Raw genomic sequence first — 20,815 nt, forward strand, 5'->3', positions numbered from 1 at the left:
GACTCACATAACATGTTTCATGCTGATGTTAGGCACTGATGATGTAATACTGTCACATGAGGATGTGTTACTGTCAATGCTATTATTGATATTTTACAGACCAGGCTAAAACATTGTTGGTGTGGTTATATTTACACCTCATAACCTAGACCATGTCCAGCATATATATGATTGTCATTTATCAGAACAATAAAGAATTCTCACCCTGACAGTCTTCCTCACCAGTATTTGTAATTTCTCATTGATTATAACATACATCAACAAAATAAGTTTAAGTGGCTAAATCTCAGGAGACAAAACATGCTACATTCCTCATTTCCCTGGTGTAGTCCCTCCTTGTAGTTCAACAGCCTTTATAACAACTTGTAGCTTGTGTTACATTCAGAAGGTAAACGCATTTAAGTTGAGATCAAAGACCAATGCCATCTTTATGTTATAGTTCACTTTTAGAAGATTCTCCAATATTGCTTTCTCACTATTATCAGCTGATCATACCATACTGACTTCAGAAGAAATTCAGGATGCACACTGGTTGCTAATATATCATGTGGGAATTGTGCATTTGGACACTGAAGAGCGGTTCCTCACAAAACCAATATTACAGTTGACAATGACCTGGATTGGAAGGGACCTTAAAGATAATTTTGCTCCAAACCCCCAGCAGGCAGGGATAAGTTGCACTAGACCAGTTTGTTCAAAGCCCCATCTAGCCTGGCCTTGAACACTTTCAGGGATGGGTCATCTATAACATCTCTGGGAAACATGTTCCAGTGCCTCTCTATCCTCACAGTGAAGAATTTCTTCCAAAGATCTCATCTAAACCTACTGTCTTTCTGTTTAAAGCCATTCCCCCTTGTCACTCTATCTCCTTGGAAACAGTCCCTCTCCAGCTCTCTTGCAGGCCCCTTTCAGGTCCTGGTAGGCTGCTGTAAGGTCTCTGCAGAGACCTCTCCAGGCTGAACAACCCCAACTCTCTCAACCTGTCTTCCTAGGAGAGGTGCTCCAGCCCTCTAAGCATCTTTGTGGGCTCCTCTGGGCTCACTCCAGCAGGTCCCTGTCCTTGTGCTGGGGCCCCAGGGCCAGGTGCAGCACTCCAGGTGGGATCTCATGAGGTCAGGGCAGAGGTGGAATCTGCTCCCTCAGCCTGCTGCCCACTCTGCCTTTGATGTAGCCCTGGACACAGTTGGCTTTCTGGGCTGCAAAGGCACATTGATGGATCATGTGGAGCTTCTCATCCACCAATGACTCCAAGTCCTTTTTCCCAGGACTGCACTGGATCCATTCTCCACCCAGACTGTAACTGTGCTTAAAATTGCCCTGATGCAGGAGCAGTACCTTGTACTTGGGCCTGAACTTCATTAGGATCACATGGCCCCACCTCTCGAGCATGTCCAGGTCCCTCTGGCTGCCATCCCTTCCCCTGAGCACAGCTTGGTGTCATTGGCAAACTTGCTGAGGGTGCACTTGGTCCCACTGTCCATGTCACCAACAAAGATGTTAAACAACACCAGTCCCTATTCCCAACCTTGAGGAACTCCACTCATTATATGGGATAGTGAATCATCTCAAGATATCTTGGGTTCTCTGTGCTCATGTTCTAGCAACTGCAACAGCACTAACAGCATTTCTGTGACACTGTAAACCATATCTCAACATAGATTAAAACTGAGAGCTTAGAGAGATACATATTAAGATATGCAGATAAGCAGATATAAGAAGAAATGTAAACTATGTAGAATATCCATTTCAATTTGTCAATTGCTTAATTAACAGGAGGAGGATCAGTCAAGTTTTTCTGGTTATGAGAGCACAGGAGGTGAGTTTCTTTTTCAGTGTCAATTGCCATTTAATTTTGAAACCTTTGATTTCCCATTATTTAAATAGTTACTTAGAAAGTAAAGTGATTTCAGGTGATTTATATTGTGAACTTTATGCCTCAAAGGATTTTTATCATGTGAATTCTTTTGAATGAAATTTAAAGTTTGTTAAAAAAAGACGTTTCTATACTCTTTTGGCCAATGGATCCAAAATTATTAGAAAATACTACTGTTAATCAGCATCAAATCTCATAGGTGTTTTCAGTAATTGGCATTATGAAAGTCTCTTTGAAAAGCACAAGGTGCTAAGAGTCTAAGAGGAATGAAAGCAAAACTTTTCATGGCTAATGACTTTTTTTTTAATAAGATATCTACACACCACAGAATAAACTCCAAAATTTTATGAGGTGTCTTGTATGTGATTAACAAAATCAGATATATGTCTTATAAGTGATTAACTCAAAGGCGTAATAAAATTTCAGCAGGCTCGCATGGTGCAAGATCACCTTCTGTACTGTATAATCAGTGCAATGGCTGGGACTCAGACCAGAAGGAATTGCTTTTTTAAAAGATACACTTTCAGTTAAAGACAAAGCTTAATACATACCTTAGTTCTGGTGAGTGTATTGCCTGGATTTCAGCTAAGATGGTTACTGTTTGGCTAGATTTGGGGCTCAGAGGAATTTAGAACTACATTTCAGAGAGTATAAAATGTAAATGGGAGGTGGACAAGATTCTATAGCAAGTATAATGTAGTAATATGCTCGGTAGAAACTGCAGTGGCTGAGGAGGCATTACATCACATTATTACATCAAGATGAATCTGCTTCTCTTTTCTTTCTTTTTTTAAAGAACTGATATGTATTGCAAGGTCTATTTTCAGGTAAAATGTCTTTATCATATCTGCAATGACAACTATGAAACTGAGAGATTAATAGGCTTGTGGATAATAATTCCTTTTGGAATAGAGAAAGTATATTGATTTTTTATAGCAGAAAGTAAATCTAGTAAAATCAGATCCCCTTGCATGAGTGTTACACAATTTGGTGTGGTAAGTAGCTGGCACTAAAATTAGTAGCTCTTGCCACTAAAGAATTTTTATTTTCATTTTAGACTTTTCGGAAGATCTAAGGAAATCAAACATCATTTTTGTTGTTGGTAAGTAGGAGTTCTATTTTAACTGTTACACTTGAATATCCCCGTGTTATTTAGCTTTGATTATGTTATTTATTTATTTAGCAAAATAGATTGGCTGAGAATATTTATTCTACAATGTTGGTTTAGTCTTTTGAAAGGGAGTTAGGATTTAATAATATGTAATTAACTTGGGTCTAACCATACTATCAACAGTTGGGTAAAGCTCAGAGCAGCAGCTCCTTTGATTGTGAACATGTTCAAAATAACCTTAGTTCTTTTGCAGTTACAGTTGAGTTGTGTGACTTCCCACACCAAAGCTGCCTAACCAGCACTAATTAAAATTTTACTAAATTGGATTGTAACTCACAAGTTTAAGATTTGGCTGAAAAATACCTGGTCTCTTCCCTTCTTTTTTGTGAGGCAATTTCTGTTAAATACAGGTTTCAGTTCTGCATGTGTTCAGCATTGTGTTAAAAGCCAACAGGCTGCTCACCAGGCATGATCTTTAGTATTGAAGCTCTGCAGGTTCAGGGTTTCAGAGTTTACTTTATATTGCTTTTGGAAATCCACAGAGTAAAAGCACCATGTTTATACCCTTTATCACATGAATGTGAGTAATATAATTAGCATAAACTTGAAGCAGTCTTTTAAAACAAATTATAACCAAAAGATTGATCTTAAAGGTTGGTACTAATTACTTGGAAAGAATAATTGCTTTTGCATTGAGCAGTTTTTAGAACTGCTTTACAATCCTGAGCAGGAACACACATTTCCAAGGACCTAAGGACAGATACCAGAACATGGGGGATTTTACATAAAACGAAATCATTTTGTGCATTGTTTTTCCTGGGGAAAAAAAATAGGAAAAAAATAAAAAACCTAAAACCAACCAAACAAACAAAAAACGAACTTCCAAAATTAATAAGTGAATGGAAGTTTCATTCAGAACTCAAGAAGCATCAAAAAACATTCCAATACCTGCAGGCTGAGGGAGGTGATCCTTCCTCCTTATTTAGCACTGCTGTGGATGCATCTGGAATACTGTGTGCAGTCTGGGTTCCTAGTACCAGAAAGATAATGATTTACTGGAGTGAGTGTGGTGCTGGACCACAAAGATGTTTGAGGAATAGGAGCATCTTTCATTTGAGGAGAGGCTGAGAGAACTGTGACTTTTCAGCCTGGAGAAGAGACGGCTCCAGAGGATTTTACCATTAAGTATAAATAATTACCTGATGGGAGGCAATGAAGATGAGGGAGCCTGAATCTTCTCAGTAGTGCCCAGTGACAGGACAAGAGAAAATGGGACAACTTAAAATGCCTTCAATTTCACCTGAACACAAAAACCACTTTTTTACTATGAGGGTAGTCAAACACTGGAGCAAGCTGCCCAGAAACTGTAGAGTCTCCATGCTTACAGATGTTCAAACCCCAACCTGACAGAGTTCAGATCAACCTGCTGTAGCTGATCCCAGTGTAACACAGTTGTTTGAATAAATGATTCCAAGAACTTCTTGCAACCTAAAAGATTCTATTAAAAGAGTGTTCTTGTGTTGCAATTTTTTCTCATGGTCTCTTATGCCAAATACAAGTTGACTCAATTAATTTCAAGTCAATTTTTATCTGTTTGAAAAAGTAAAATGAGGTTACTGAAGAGTTCACTGGAGGCTTTTTCTTAAGGGAAGGGTGCATAAAACCTAATTTTCAGTCTTTAAGCAAACTGTAATCTATGCTTACTGAAGTAGACCTTCCTGCAAGTCACTACAGTGAAAAATTTTAATTCTCTCTGTCTCACATATCTTATTCAAACAAAAAACAAAAACCATTTGGGTTTATACAAACAGATTTTTAAGAAAAAGAGAGAGAATACACTCAAGGAATTTTGTCTCTGAAATTGTCCATGGCAAAGCATATTCTTCATTTGCCTCTGGGAATCTTTTTGTTTTACAAGGAGTGATTTTAAATTTTCATTTATAATTTTTTATAGGACATCCAGTAGCCATCTTGCAGCTTAAAATTGAAAATACACCTTCTTCCTAGTTATTCCTGCTCTGCTTTTCTAGTAAAAGCTTTCTAGGTGCAGAGATAAATTGTCCCTTAATGAAAACACAGTTTTCTTTGTTAAAAAGATTATTATGAAAAGTTTTACTGAGTCCAAACGTGGGTTAATTTAAAAAAAAAATATCTAGAATGATTTATGCTTTTTTCCAAAATGCCTCCATCTCCACCCCCATCCTTGCACCCCTGAAAAAGTTTCTTAAAGTCTTATGAGAAGAGTGAGAGGTTTTTTGTGGCTTTGTTGGGGTTTTCTGAACAAAATGAGAGCCCCATGGTTGCTCATTTGTCTGCAAAATCTTGACTTTATTCCCCTTAGGCAGTGAAAGTAAATGGTATTCCCAGAGACAGATTTCCTGCAGCAGCTAAGTTGGAGTGGCCACAAGCTCTTTTGCCTTGAGTCCCTTTTAGGCAGGTAAATCTGCAGAGATCACCTGTTGATCCACAGCCACTCCAGCTTTAGCTTTATACACATTACCCACATGAACACATTTGTGCAGGCAGGAAATGTCAGTCAAGAGCTGAAATCTCATCATTGTGAATGGTACAACAGTGAAAGAAAAATATGAAGAAATCTCACAGGAGCAAAACAAAACTGTTGGGATGGGGAGAAGTAAAAAAAGTCCCAAATGTCAGTGGTTAAAAGCACTGCAGTGAGCAGTGCTAGAGATGTTCAGCCCATGATACCTTGACTAGAGAGGGAGCAGAGAAGTTGGGTCAGAGCAGGCTACTGTAGGATACTGGAATGGGAGAAACTGTCCTGGGCCCAGGTGTCATTAAGGATATTGACTCATTACATAGGTGTATATTATTTCATGAGGAAATAATAAAATGCTTATAAAGGTGTTTTGAAGCTAGAATTTTAAACATGTACATTTGAAGAAGTTTACAAACAAATCAAAATGAATGCACCATCTGCTATACCTGACAAACAGAGATACTGTTTATGACAAAGGGAAAGAAACAGGCAGTTCCCTCTCCCACTAATTACCCTTGAAAATTTTCCAAAAAGGGAAAGAAAAATAAATCATCTAATTAGCAAAAATTTACATTAGAGCTAATGTAGGAATTAATTAGAATAACAGTCAAGTTGGATTAATTAAGCAACAATGTCGATGTTCTATCCATATTGTAAAGCAGAGAAAGAGTACCAGCAAGTAAAAATTATAGGAGATAACAGCAGGATAATAAAAGAGGAAAAACAAAGATAAATTTGGCCAGCAAAGTAAAATTCAAGAAGATAAAAAATATAAAGAGGCACAAAGATAAAATTGGGTGATGCTCTAATAAATATTCAAAACTTAAGTAATTATTGCCAGTCATTAAAAGGCAAACAAAAAACCAAACAAAAATACTTATGTCATCAATTTTAACCACATTGAATTATGAACAATCTTCTAATTCTTAACTACTGCAATATTCCATATTGTATCCACAGAAGAGCACAGTTTCTGGGAGCGTTACCCCTCCCTGGCCTCTGCAGGAGCCTCAGTAAAGTTGGCTTCAGTTGAGGCTGAAAGTAAAACCTGAAGTTTCAGGAATCTTTCTGTGCTTTGGATCAGAAACAAACTCCCTGCTGACTTGTAAATGAGGTGTTTAAGGTTTTGCTAATGTAACCACTCTCCTCTACAGAATCTTGCTATATTCTTGCTGATGATCTAAAGCTGGTAATCGCTTAAACTCAGTGTAAGCAAGACCAGCTTTTTAGCTGACACTGAAGATATTCTCACCACTTACATCTAGAAGTAGACATTATCAGCTGCAGACAGGAGCTTCTTGCACACACACCAAAATTCAGTAAGTAAATATATCACAAAACTCAAACTCTTTATTTGTCCCAGGTATGTCAGACCTTAAATGGCATAACCTAATTCAATTTATCATGAATTCAGGCCTGCTTTGAGGATGACGTTTAACCAGATGAGGTCCCTTCCAATGTAATTATGCTACAATATCTGTATTGCAACTCCTTCTGCAATCAGAAAAGCACAGAATGAGCAGTTCTGATAATTAAACCCCCAGTCAGTCCAAGCTAACTGTGGATGCTGCGCAAGGTTGATTTCCCTGACTTCCTGTGAAATAAACTTCACATTTTATTTAAGAAGGATGAAAACTCAGTGATGTCCCGGGATATTGCCGGGATATTGTGATTGATATCACACTGCCAACATGCACAACATGTTGTTTTCTAATGAAAATAATTTCTCAGAAAAAATAAATACAAAGAAAGTGTTGAGTGCTTTTTTTGTTGTTGATGTTAATTAACAGTACAATTCCTGTATGGTTTCACTTAGACTGAAATAATTTGTGAACAGCAGATGAGGTGCTATTGAAAAGCCCTCAAATACCATATTCTGAAGTTAAGGCTTATTTTTACTTGTCTATAAAATCCAAGTTGCGTTGGTAAAACTGCCAAACTGATCAAGTCATCCAAAATTTTTGCTTGAATTTAGGGATAGACTGACTGGGGTTATTTTGGTTTCAATTCAGACTTCAGAGGCTCCCTTGTGCTGCTAGATTTCCCCTGTAGGCACTTCTCCCTGATACAGGGATGATGCTCATTATGATAACAAGGTCTTGAAATTGAAACATTTTAATATAAATAGTGGGACTCTCTTGTAAATCCTACTGCTGTTTTTTTATATAAATGCTCATGATATTTTGGTATATGATAAATTTGTAAGATTTAAAATAGAGGCATCTCAGTCTGTCTGCATGACACTTTTGCTCTACCAGTATCTCTAACAGCAAAGCTGGTCCATGCATTGCTCAGATTGCTTGCTCCTGGCCCTGCTCACTCACAGCAGCAGTCCCAGCTCCCTGTCATCATTAATTCATCTGCTGGTGACACTGTGCTCTAGGTCAGAGCTGTACATTTCAGTCACACGCCTAGGCTCCTTGGCCTTCCCACTCTGGGGGGACGTTCAGGCAAGAGGGAGGAGTGCTGAGACCTTTGATCCAGGGCTGACTGCAGTTGAACACCCAGAAGTGCTGCTTGGGCGGTTGGTTGTTACCACACCCACTGGGACCACTCCTTTTCTCTCCTCAAAGGACTCTGGGAAGCATTTCTGCAGCCAATAATTAAAAAAGTAACCACCCAAGTCAGCAGTGCTGCCAGAAAGTTATTTACCATGAGAGCCCCTCGCACAGGCCGATGAATCAACATAATGGAAGGGAATATTGCTCTAAGGGATGCATAGACCTTTTAATCTGGCCTTGTCTGCAGAAAAGCAATATAGAGAACTGCATTTAATTTCTGTGTTAGTACTCTGGTTCCATATTCTTGCTTACCATTTGTATCAAAAAGCACAAAGGGACACTCAAAGAGTTGAGTTTCCAAGAATAACCTCACTGATTAATACAATGTTCTTAATTTCTTTACCTTCAATTTTTGGATTTTTATTAAGTTACCAAATGAGCTTTAAAGCAAGGTCCACTGCACAGAGCAATACTAGGAAAATACAAAAGCATGCTAATATTGAAGAACTGCTGGTAATTCTATATTGTCTTACAGGTCACTTTACACTCCTAATTCCTCTGGCTGTTTTCTAGGCTTTAGCTTTTTCTCTTCATGTCATATATAGAAATCAGAAGACAACATGATTAATCTGACTAACAAGTTATCATGAACCTACACTTTTTTTTTCCAAGTATACGTAGGCAGATCACACGATGACAGCATACAGAAAAAATACCAGTGTTCACAAAGAATCTTACGCCTTCACAACAAAAGTGGGGATATATTTTTCTACTAACAATTGAGCCATTGGGAAAACTTGATTACCTTTTTCAATATCTCAAATATTTTCCATATGAAAAACAGCCTAACAAGTTGCAGTGAAGTCTAGGCTGAAAAAATCTTTTTGCTACCCTTTGTCGTGTTTCATATACAGCTGTTACTCCAGATTAACTTTATTCACATTATTTTTTTCTTCAGAAAAATGAATACATTTAAGAAGAATATCCACTAAAAGAACAGGTACAATTTTTGTAACACTACAAATTCACTGTGAGCTTCATGGCTGCAGGATTAATTTGCTGTTAAAGCTGCTTACGTAGCAGTGTTTTAAGTATATAATCTGAGCAAGAAGGCAACACCAACATCAGAAAATGCACTTTCACATCTTTTCCCACCTGAATACCTCTATCTCAGTCACATTAAGGAACTTCAGAGGAAGACCAACTAATACTTTCATTTCAGACATGTAAATTAATACTGGTGTAAAGGCCAATTAATACTGGTGTGCTCAGCCCTCAATGCTGAACTTCCTAGGGAATTCAGTCTCTTCTCAGAACATGCCAAGCAAGAACTGTGGTCTCATTCATGGATGAGAAAGCACAAGACTTGATAAAGTGGGTTGTATGCATTTGTCAAGCAGTGGGATGCTCTGCTACTCATGAGATGAATCTAAATTAATACCAGCGGTCATAAAAACTACCATTTTTAAGACATAACTTAATCAAATATGGTTTTTACTCTTTAAAGAGCTCAGCATGTTAATCTCTGCTTTGTTTGAACTCTACTGTAAAAAAAAAAAAAAATGGCCATTTTAATTAATGTTTTGGAGGAACACTCAGTATGGTGTATGCCCTGCATATTGTGCCACTCTGTCAGTGTTCTCTTTTAAAATACTAACACACAAATGTATTAGAAGCACATCAAATTTCCTGAATATTTACCTGCTAGAAAACCAAATATGTCCTTGTATTGTTATTTCTAAAAAGAGATCTAGTTAATTTTGCATATGAGGAGAAATAATGAAACTTCTCATTGGGCTCTGCATTTAGAAGAGAAACAGTTATGTAAGAAAAATAATACAATAATCTTTATAGCTGGGGTTTTTTAAAACTGCATACACCAAATAAATAGGATTAAATTACTGCACTGTTCGCATATACAAGGCCAGGAGACAAAATGTGTAAACAAACTTACTGATCTAAAAATCCTCCAAAGAGGCCAGAAATACTGTTAATTGCCACTCTGATATTTAAGGGATTCATTACTACTATATTGCCTGTTAGTTTGTTACATCTGTTTCTTTATAGCCACTCCTATTTTTAACTTGTTTTCTTTCAACAAGTGTTTTTAGAAAATAATGATCTTCATATTATGGCAACAGAAAAATGAGATGCAACCCACGTTGGCCAGAAAATAAGCCTGCAACAAAGATAGTTCTAGAAAAACTGTAGCACAGGTGTGATTCTCACACCACAGCCTGGTTATTCTCCTTGTGAAGCTGAAGTAAAAGACTGCACATCACAGAACACAAACCCCTTCCTTTGATGCTACGCCTTTATGACCCAATTTTTAGTCTCAGCTACAGTACTGCAATTTCTCTGAAAATTATATGCTCAGAGCAATTATTTCTTACATTGAAAGCAAAAGTTAGAAGTAAGTTCAAGTGAGGCAAGAGATGGTGCTAAATTTACTCTATTATGAATGTATTATTCCTGTATTTGTTTGTGGAAGGATAAGGAAAGAGGAAAGCCACATATTTTCTAGCATCTTAAATGCACAGAGCAGAGCTGTGTAGCCCTACCTGCAAGTCCCAGCCGTTGATAAATAACACAGGTCACATGCTGAAAAAGCTCTACTGAAAAGAGTCTGAGCATTGTCTCCCTCCAAGGCTGTAATTACCTCCTGCTGCAGTAGATCTTCTGAACAGATCCATCAAAGGCTGCAAAATTGCTGCTACACGCAGGGAGTTTTCTCCACAAACTCCCAGCAGGAATTGGCCTTCCCACCCGCCATGCCCTGGCACCGCCATGGCGCCTCAGGGCCTCGCCTCAGCCGTGCCAGCTGCGCTGGCCGTCCCAGTAACCACCCTGGGACACCTGCCAAGCGGCTCCCAGCAGGTTCTGTGGGCTGCCCCTCTCTCCAGCCAGGCGGGGGTGGCTGCAATGCCTCAGCAGGAGCCTGAAGAGAGAGGCCTTCCATGCCATGGCCTTCCATGCCGTGGCTTCCATGCCACGGCCTTGGAGCGGAGGGGGAAGCGGCCGCCTGCACGGGGGAGCTGGGCCCGGCAGCGCCTGCACCCGCAGAGCGGCACAGGCTGAGCTCTGGGGCTCTGAGCTGGAGGCTGCTCGCTGGCCAAAGGAAGCAGGAGGCTGGAGGAGCCATTCCTGCCAGGAGTATTCCCCTGGTCAGTGCCCTTCCCCTCGTGGCGCTGCCTCCCACAGCTCCTGTGGGCAGGACGGGGCCAGCTGCAGGTGGGAGCTCCTTGGTATTCCCCTCACGGTGGTGCAGTCAGCATTCCTTTGCTACAATTTGTTGCAGCTGTCAAACTGAACAAGTACTGGCTGAAACCTTTTCCACAGGCTGTTTCATGTTTTTCCTTAACATGCTAATGGTGTTTTAGGAACCGGTTCTCCTCTGTGAGAGATTTCACACTGTTGTGACTCCTTCAACTTCAACACATTTTTGAGTCAGCATTGTAGTTGTATCAGAAGGGATATATATGTAAATTACTTGTTCTACTGCAGATAATTTCTCTACCAAAAAAAAAAAATTAAAATTTGCAAAACAGTGTCATCAATTTCCTCCCATTTTCTTGGTGGGTACAGTTTGAGAATTGGAAGATCTTTGTTCTTTTCTAATTCTGCATATTTTTTCCCTCACATAGGTGGGCTTGGCTCTGGCAAAGGTAGCCTATGTGAACAGTTAGCCAAGAAATATGGATTTACTCACCTGTCCACCAGTGACCTTCTCCAAAATGAATTATTGTCATTATCAGAGAGAAGTAAATTGATCAAAGACATTGTGGAATGTGGTGAACCTGTACCGGGCGTGAGTGTGGTTTTATTTGGGGTTCTAATGGTTAAACAAAGGCAGTAGTAGGTATATTGTCTAAAACAATAACAAGTGAAATAGATACGGGAGCTGATGGTTCCCATTTCAGTAAAATTAATCTGTAACCTCGGGGAGACATTTCCTCTTTGCCAAATCCGTGGCACTTGTTTCTCTTTTCAGTGCCAGTATTTCTTTATGTTTCACATAGGCAATAAATCAGACATGAAATACAGTGAGACAGATGCATTGCAAAGTGTAAGTGTAAGTACAGGAAACAGAAACTTTATGTCCTTTTTATAGCGTTACATTTCAGATTCTGAGCTGGTCCTCTTGGCAGCTATTTTAAATTACAGTACCTGCAGCAGTTCCCTGCAGAGCTGGCTGGCATCCCAGAGTAGCTGGACTGCAGCTTAATGGAGATTCTGAAGGCAGAGGGTGTTGTTCTCAGCTGGACCTGACTTTTACATGGCAGGTCCACAGTCCCAACTCTTCAGCAGCTGCAGCTAGGTCAGAGGATGTGTTCCAAAGATACTGGGAAATGTTGCTCAGGGAAAACTAAAAGCTGTGCTCAGGCTTGATTTTGATTGCTCTGCTCTTCAGTGTGTTTGGTCAGATGGGGTCACTTTCCATGTAATATAATTATACCAGTGACATAGCAAAATGCAATCAGATTGGAAAATGCTGCAGCAGTACTCTAGAGTTTCATGGGTATTAACATTCATTTTGAAACTATAAAACATTCTGACCTATCTGGAGGGCACTTTGGGAAATCTTGGGTGGATTGCAACATCAGATTTGTGTGGCACATCTGGTCCTGAGAGAATAAAAAGCAGGGTGCCCTGCTACCTGCAGGACAAGAAAAACACCTGCATTCACAGGACCCACTTAAAGCCAAACAGGGCCATTTTCAAGGGTGTAGGACTAAAGTCAGTGCAACAAACAAAGGTATCAATCTTTCTTTTTAATTAACCAACTAATTCCCTCTCTTTCCTGTACAGGGTATTGTTCTAGAGCTACTGAAAGAAGCCATGGTTTCCAAGCTAGGGGATACAAAAGGATTCCTGATTGATGGGTATCCCCAAGAGCTGAAAGATGCAGAAGAGTTTGAGAGCAAGGTGACCATACAACTGTAATGCTGCTGTAACTCCTGTAATTCTGGTGCTGCTTCAGTCCCTCTCTTCAGCTGATTGCATCAGGGACATGTAAAAAGCCAATCCAGCAGAGCTGTGTCGCTGATCACTGAAATTTTGGCACCCCATCAGTGTAGCAAATCTAGCTGTTGCCCTTACCTACAAGGAATCTAGAACACAAGAAGAAGTAGAAGCTGATTTTATCTAAATTTAATGTAAACCAGAAACAATTCACATTTTGGGGAAAACATCGTTTTAGAACCAGTTTTCTGGTTCTAGTGGATAGTGCTGTACTTCTCATGAAAATCTGATGCAGGACCATAAAAGTATGTATCTTCACAGTTAATATTTATTACCAGCAAGCCCGCTCTGCTAAAGCTTGCTGTCACTTGCAAGAGCCAAACCCAGATTTAATTTTTGTGGTGAGTAACAGGTGGCACAGCCATAAAAAGAGCGTTCTGCAAGTGCCTGCGTGGCAGCTCCGAGAGCTCTCAATTTCCTCAGTATGTGCTAAGACCTCGTGAGAAGCCGCAGCCGTGCATTTCTCAGTCTGCAGGAAATAACTCTGTCTAAGCCTATGAATGGATCTGCCAGGGTTTGGGAGAAAAGAAGTGGTGAATTAGGGATAATAGTTCGTATATGTTACATCATATTACACTCCAAAAATGTCCTAAATGAGCTTATAAGGTAATAAAATTTAATGAATCCCCAGTTTTCTCGCTGAGCCTTTAGCTGCTTTATTTATTTTGTTGATTACCGTTAAAGCCTATCAAGATTTAGGCATCAGAAGCCAGACAAAATAACGAGCAATGGGATTTGCCACAGAAGTCATTCACAGAAATGTTGACTTATTAGTCCCTTTAATAAAATGCTTTAGACTATTAAAAAGATGCTGGAGATTTCTCTCATTTTGTGTCTGAAGAGGAACTATTTCAGCAGTGCTGTTTCTTTGGCAGGCACACATGTTGGTGTTCTGTGGACACTCCTCTATAGTATGAAGTGGGATTTAGAGATTGGAGTGTCCTGCACTGAGGTATTGCAGGCAAGTCCTAATGCAGCCCGTGCTGAAGCAGAGCTCCTTAATTTCCTGAAAGCAGCAAAAGATCCCGTAGTCCTGGACTGCATTTGGCATTTGGAGTAAAAGACAAGGACTTCAAGTGACTGCTTTGAATGTGCTAAGTCCCCCCTGTTGTGCCTTGTATCCACTTTCCAGAGGCTGGCTGTGAGCTGCTCAGTAAAACTGTGAAGTTTTTTTCAATGAGTCGTTTTTGAGATAATGCTTTGCAGTTCTTTCTAAAGGGTGATGAGAAGTTCATAAATTATAACTGAATAAAAAGATGTGCACATCAGGCCTTACTAATTAATGGCAGCAAAGTACAGATGAATAATGCTACATATCTGTATGCTATATGAAAAGCTTTATAATTGGTAACAAAGACAATTGTTCTATTTAGAATAATGCTTATGTTTCAGAGCTTGACTCATAAACAGAATGAGCTATGTAGAAACAGCTGATTCTCCAGCCAGTTTTAACCTATTCCCTTCTATGATGCAATTGTATTTTTACCCAACCATAATTCTACAGAAGCACAAAACTCTGTTCCCTCCTCAGTCTTTCTACAAAGTGAAAAAACATTTTTAAATTATATATTCCACAGCACCAGGTGGGAATTACCCAGTGAGACAGAGTAAAGACCCAAAACATTAGACTTGTTTGGTATGTATTATTTACTCTAGATTGTGTCAGGAAAATCATAATTTTAAAAAAAGTAGCAAAAATTGCTGTAATACCTGATAAGGGCATTAGTTTCACTTTTTATGGGTTTTAGTTTGGAAGGAAGATATTTCTGTAATGGTTTGAATTCCAGATAGCAATACTGAAACTTCTAAGAAAACCATGTACATTTTTCAAAAGCAAATCAGGCTGAGTGTATCAAGCAAGATGCTATTATCTGATCCTATCAGTCAGTAGACTCCTTCATATCCTCATTGTAAGGTGATGATATGAGTATGACTGATAAAAGGGATTATTTCTCATTTATTCTATTACAATTTAGAACAGACCATGGAATTCCTCATGTAAAACTGGAACGAAATAACTTCTCACCATCCTAATCCAGTTATACAAAAAGGGCATTTGTTTAAATCAGTGATCAAGCCCACATCTTTTTTTTTAATTCTCTATGTCTCTTGCACTATTCAAACTGTCTTGTTGGCTTTTTTAATCCCCAAACCCAGTGCTGCTACAGCTAATAGCATTAATGTTTTCTGTGTGGAAAAAATGGGTAGATAAAAGCCTGCCATTGAACTGTCTGACATAATCCCTTGGCTTCAGCTTCTCTTAGAAAGTCATTAAGGGTAGCAGAAAAGTCAACACAATCCAGACATCCTCAGTCAAATGCAGAAGCCTTGACATGAAATATTTACCTTTAGAATATTTCTTCCTTTGAGGGCTGTCAACAAAGATAACAATGACAATTTCCATATATCAGTCATTTAGACTTTCTTTACTGTAGCCATGCGAAAAATATGATTTTGTAATTGTCACTTGTGTGAAGAGCAGTCATCGTTTTCCAAGACTTCTCACTTTTTACTAAAAAGTGTTTTCCAGATCCCTGCTGGAAAGGGAAGGAATGAGAAAAATACTGAACATGTCATTGAAAGATTAAATGCACAGCTGCATGGAATTTTTTGTTTTTCTCCACTGATCCTGTAACACCTTTATTTTGCTTGAGACAGTGGAATTTATGGCTTTGGACTCAGCCCAGCAGGCTTTACTCTTACAAAATCTTGTGTCAGAGAGTACTGTGCCTGAGCAGGGTGCATGACAGTGCATTCCAAGATTTATGCTAAATGACATACATATTTTTCAGTGTTTCAGGGAAAGAATTATGAGGATTTGTATTTAGAACTTTTGGCTCTCTCCTGAAATACCATAAAGAACATTTTGCTCCTTCTTGCCATTTCTTTTTTTCCCCATAATATACTGCAATATCTATGATCAAATGTAGAACGAGACAATTATTTATGACCTTTTCCAGGTCTAAGAATCAAAATAAATAAATCTGTATTTATTTTTATTAGAGTAAAGGACAGACTCTCCCTCATGGCTAGTTTGGCACTAGCCAAACAGCATTAAATGACCAGCTTCCCACAGAATTTGGAAATTACTTGCCAATTTGAAAATGCAGAGAAATGTATCACATCCTTCCTTTGCAGCGTGGGGAGGAATGGTGTGGGTACACTGCAAACAAGGACATAAAATACCGTGTGACATAAAGTAATTCACAGGATGTATTCCTGTGAATATTTGGTGGTGTCCCCGAGCCTGTTGTTACTCATTTCCATCTCAAGTGGGTACAATTTTATGTGAACATTTCCTGCTACTAAGCTAAGTTTACCACTCCCTTTTCACACATTGAACAAAGAAAAAGCTACAAATATAACTGAGTCAAGTATTGCATAAGTCCTGTACTCTTGGCATCAAGCAAATAATGAACTGGCACTCTTCAGTCCAAGAAGCCAGAATTTGTCAGATCCTATCTCTTATCTCTCTGTGTAGAACCCAGGCAAGCACAGCCTTGCTCCTCAGTGCTGGCATCCCTTAGTGCTGCCACAGTTAGGGGTGGTTGTTAATAAGCATCATTTCCCCATAGACAAATACCATTCACTCACAAATTCCTTGGTGACTGTTTTGGTGTTACCCAAACAAAATCTGTTTTGCTGTTTTGCCGGTGCTTTCAATGTTTGTTGTTTTCCTTTGTCTCTAGATTGGGGAACCAAAGCTCGTGCTCTGCCTGGACTGCTCTGCAGAAACCATGAGCAGTCAGAACTCTGAGAACACTGAAACCACTGAGGACAGAACTGAAGGCTACTACCAAGCATCAAACCCTCTGTTTGCATACTATGAAAGCAAGACACAGCTATGCAAGGTACATACTTGACCTTTTAAATTAAATTATTGCTTTTTACTTCATCATATGAGCAGTATTTGGAAAACACTGACAGGTCACCATTTATGAACTGTTTTCAGTTGTTCTCATTTTACAATTCCCTGGTTTGTTTGCAACCTCTGCAAACTTCTGAGTTCCACAGTACAGTTTGAAAGAAGAAAACCACAGAATTATCCTTAGTCAGAGAACATATCCTGAATCAATAACTCATCTGTGTAGAATCTCTTCTTTAAAATAAATTCTAGAAAGCTTTTCTTTAAGTATTAGAATTTATTACTATATAAGGGCTTTCATAAGGATGAAAGATTATGTTAATCCAAAGCCCTTTAGTAAAATTTTCAAAACTGACAGTATATATCCTGAAATAAAACAGGCCTTCATACAAGAGAGATCTTTTTGCTGGAATGAATAACATAGTTATATTAATTTCAGTGAATTGCCTCAGTTTACACATGCTCAGGATGTGATATTTAAGCATTCTTTTTATTCTATAATCAATACTTCAAGAGAAGCAAGAAAAAGTGCACTTAGCTGGCACATCTGTAGACTCATTTACATAGGATTTTGGGGTTTTTTTTTCTTTGTTTCTCTGCTCTGTCATGGCAAACTGTCCCTTAATTCAGCTACAGAAAGATCTAGTCCTACTGTTCTGTCTTGTCCTAAAAGAGAAAGACTCCAACAGCAGTTTCTGGAAATATCATAGGATCTATTTTTTCTGGGGGCTGTAGCAAACATGTAAGTCACCTGCCCCAAACTTTTCTCCTTCCTTTGCAAAGTTCCCAAAAGAGAAATGTGCAGCTAATTTATGCACCAATATCCTGACCTGAGGACAGGGTAAATGACACAATGCTGAGAAAAATGATACTCAGAGGAAGAGTTCTGATTTGTGGCCCTTCCTCACCCCAACAGTAAGTGCATATAAGACAAAGTCTAAGTGTCAGAAAAAAGTTCCTGCTTACTTTTCATCTTTAGGCTTACAAAGGATTATATGGTTTATTTGTTTTTTCTTTGAGAAGCTGTCTTGCCAAAATTGCAAGGATGTGCTAAGAATTCAGTACAATACACAATACACCAACACAGCACAATGCCAAGGAAAACAGAGCTCTCTGTCTCACTATCCTATTCCAGGGAGCTGTGCCTACCACAGTGTTTCCCTTTTTGAAGCATCAGGGAAGTGACAGCCCCAAAGAGAGTGAAACTGCACTTAATACTTCCACACAGATTTTGCAGTCATGGTCTGCCTCATTTCACATGGCATGAGCTTTCTTTGCCCTTCCTTAATGCTTCTGCTGCAAGTTCCTGCTCTGTACCTCACGTAATGGCAAAACATGCAGTCTTTTCTTGAAAGCTGGTAGCTCATTAGCTCCTCAAGGAACCTGCCAGATCTGTGGGTCACAGCTGGACATGTGATTTGTACTTGTACCATTATTTGGGGGAAGCTGACATTGTGTGTTTGCATGTTAGAAAATACCTGTGCTTTGGTTGAACTGTGTCTACACAACTTTTCTTACAGTGTCTGCACATTGTCTGAACTTGCTTCTGGTGAATGTCGTGTTTACCATATATCCATCTTCCATGTGGAACCATTGATATAAACATTATTGTGGAAAATGTCTTTTAAAACTATTTTAGTGGTGAATATGTTTAGGCTACATGTGTTGAAGAAGGTAGAGAGTCAAGGGGAAGTTTGCAATTCCCAGGGCATGGGGTTAGTTTCTTATTTATAGCCACAGATTTTACACGCAGCCAAGCATTGACATTAGCAGCCACTGGGCATTCTCTGAATGATGAAAGGAAATTCAGGCGGAAAGCAGAAAAACTAACAATAATTACTTCTGATCAAATATATCAAATATAACTTCTGACTGTTTTTGGGGTGGTTTTTTTTTGGTGCCGGCTAGGCTTAAATAGTCTTTGGGGATTTTTTTATTTGTAATATCATGCACACAGAAGACTGAGACTTTACCTAGAGGCAGTCTAACATGTTTAATATTTTTCTTTCCCACTTTAATTAAAACATCACATATTTTCAGTGCTGGGAATTTGTTCATTCCTAAGTGGGTTTATCACTCTCCAACACTGACCAAAGCTGGCTGAAGATGTTAGTGCTGCCATGGAGATGCTGCTGCCTCTATAACTCTGTTTCCTGAACTGTGTATATGTTTCCTATCCATTTCAATTAATTTACCAATGTTGATTTGAAGACCCCTTAAAACAAATTCTCATCTGTATTCCTGGATTTATTTTAAATCATCCATAAACCTCTATGTAACTACAGATCAGAGGCTAGTGTACTCTTTTTCTTAGGCAAAGCTGGTGGTATCCAATAGCTTCAGGGAAGTGATGCCTTCCTGAAGGTGCTTTTGGTGACCCAGATCAGTCTGTGATCCCAGGATAAGCAATGGTCAAAGCATCTGAAGAGAAGCTGTTTAAGAGAGGAAGAGAACAAGAGCCCTAAAGAGTCTTTTATTCCTGCCTAGGTTTGGTTTTTCAACAGAAGCAGCTCTTCAGTGAAAAGCCCACGTGAGCTTTATGTCCCTTGGGATTGCAGCAGTGCACTTTCCTAAGCATGCAGAGGAGTGGGTGTTGAGATTCTAGTGGAATATTGGAGTCTAAATCCTGCTAACTTCCACAAAGGTTCAGCATTAACCTTTTCTAGCCAGCTTACTGCTGCATGTGGCTAAGGACCACTAAATTCTAGCTATTCATTGCATAAGTGATTGTGTTTTATAGGGCTTGACTGTAGTACCCAGCTCCACCTGGCCACAGAAAAGAAAATCAGAAATAGATTTATGTAACAAGACAGTGGGGTTGGCATACTGGTGTGATTTAATTTCTCCAGTTTAAAATCTAAATTTAGGACTGGAATTTCCCACAGAGTGGGAACAGCACATGACAACAGTGGGATGTATTTAACTTGTCCTATCCACTTCAAAGGTTTTCAGTCCTGAAACAGGCTGATTAAATATGCAAATGTAAAATTCAGTCCTGGGCAGAAGGCAGCAAAAGGTCTGGTGTGGGAATTAGATGTTGGCTGCCCACTCAGCAGAGGAGGAGCTGATCTGTCACACCACATCAAGGTGTGGTGAGAGTACAGTCAGTGTCAAAGGAGCTTTCTTACTCTGTGCACTGGAACACAGAGTAAGAAATAGTTTACTCCATTTGGAACAGGCTTTAAGGCATGTTTGGATGGAGTCTGACAAACGCAGTGCAGACAGAAAAACTCAGCTCTTACCTGGCTTGCTCTGAACTCATTGGGAATTCTCTCCCTGCTTTACTTGCACGGTACAGACAAAGGTATATGGTTGTAACAGCACTCCCACTTTAATCCACCAGGATTTTACAACTTTCCCAACCAGGAGTGATTGTGCATAGGTGCATTCATAACTAACTAATATGATGTGTGGAACTGGAACATTTTTCCATTCTGCTGACCTCTGAACAAGAACAGTGACCTGGTGAAGCTGACAAAAGATCAGGACTATGTTGGAAATTTCCCTTTGGCCAAGATTCCCTCTTTGTATTTCTGCTCAGCACTGGAGGTTTGAGGCATGCATGGACAGAGGGTGAAGGCTGTGGGTGCAGATGAAACACCTGTGAACCTGACAGGAATAAAGAACAGCAATCCTTCCAGCACCCTGCTGAGATGAAGAACTGTGTACATATTTGCAAGGGAAGATGAACTGACTGAAGAATGATAAGCAAAGGCAACAGTGTCCTCATTTTTCTGCTGAGGCATTAAGTTTCTAAATTGTGTTCTGGAAGGTAAAGTAGTTGAGACTAACAAATTAGAAATTTTTCTTTTTTAATTCATGTTTTGGTGATTTAATATCCCATAATTTCTTTTGTAGTCAGTTCCAGAACACCCACCTAAGGAGCTGCAAGTGGTTGCTTTTCAGTAAAGACCTTGTACTGGAGATGCGAGGGCTGAAAGCT

At 39.3% G+C, this 20,815-nt stretch overlaps 1 protein-coding gene across 1 annotated transcript in view; it reads left to right on the forward strand.

The window, feature by feature from the left end:
• AK5 (adenylate kinase 5) overlaps window positions 1–20,815 on the forward strand; it is an 81,362-nt gene that overhangs the window by 53,615 nt on the left and 6,932 nt on the right. Inside the window, exons 8-12 of the mRNA XM_009088619.4 lie at window positions 1,774–1,816; window positions 2,931–2,975; window positions 11,630–11,793; window positions 12,795–12,911; window positions 16,697–16,858. Of these exons, the coding sequence (XP_009086867.2) occupies window positions 1,774–1,816; window positions 2,931–2,975; window positions 11,630–11,793; window positions 12,795–12,911; window positions 16,697–16,858 (531 nt within the window). The remainder of the gene's footprint in view (window positions 1–1,773; window positions 1,817–2,930; window positions 2,976–11,629; window positions 11,794–12,794; window positions 12,912–16,696; window positions 16,859–20,815) is intronic.

The sequence above is a fragment of the Serinus canaria genome, chromosome 8, assembly GCF_022539315.1.
Source record: "Serinus canaria isolate serCan28SL12 chromosome 8, serCan2020, whole genome shotgun sequence".
Classification (NCBI taxonomy): Eukaryota; Metazoa; Chordata; class Aves; order Passeriformes; family Fringillidae; genus Serinus; species Serinus canaria.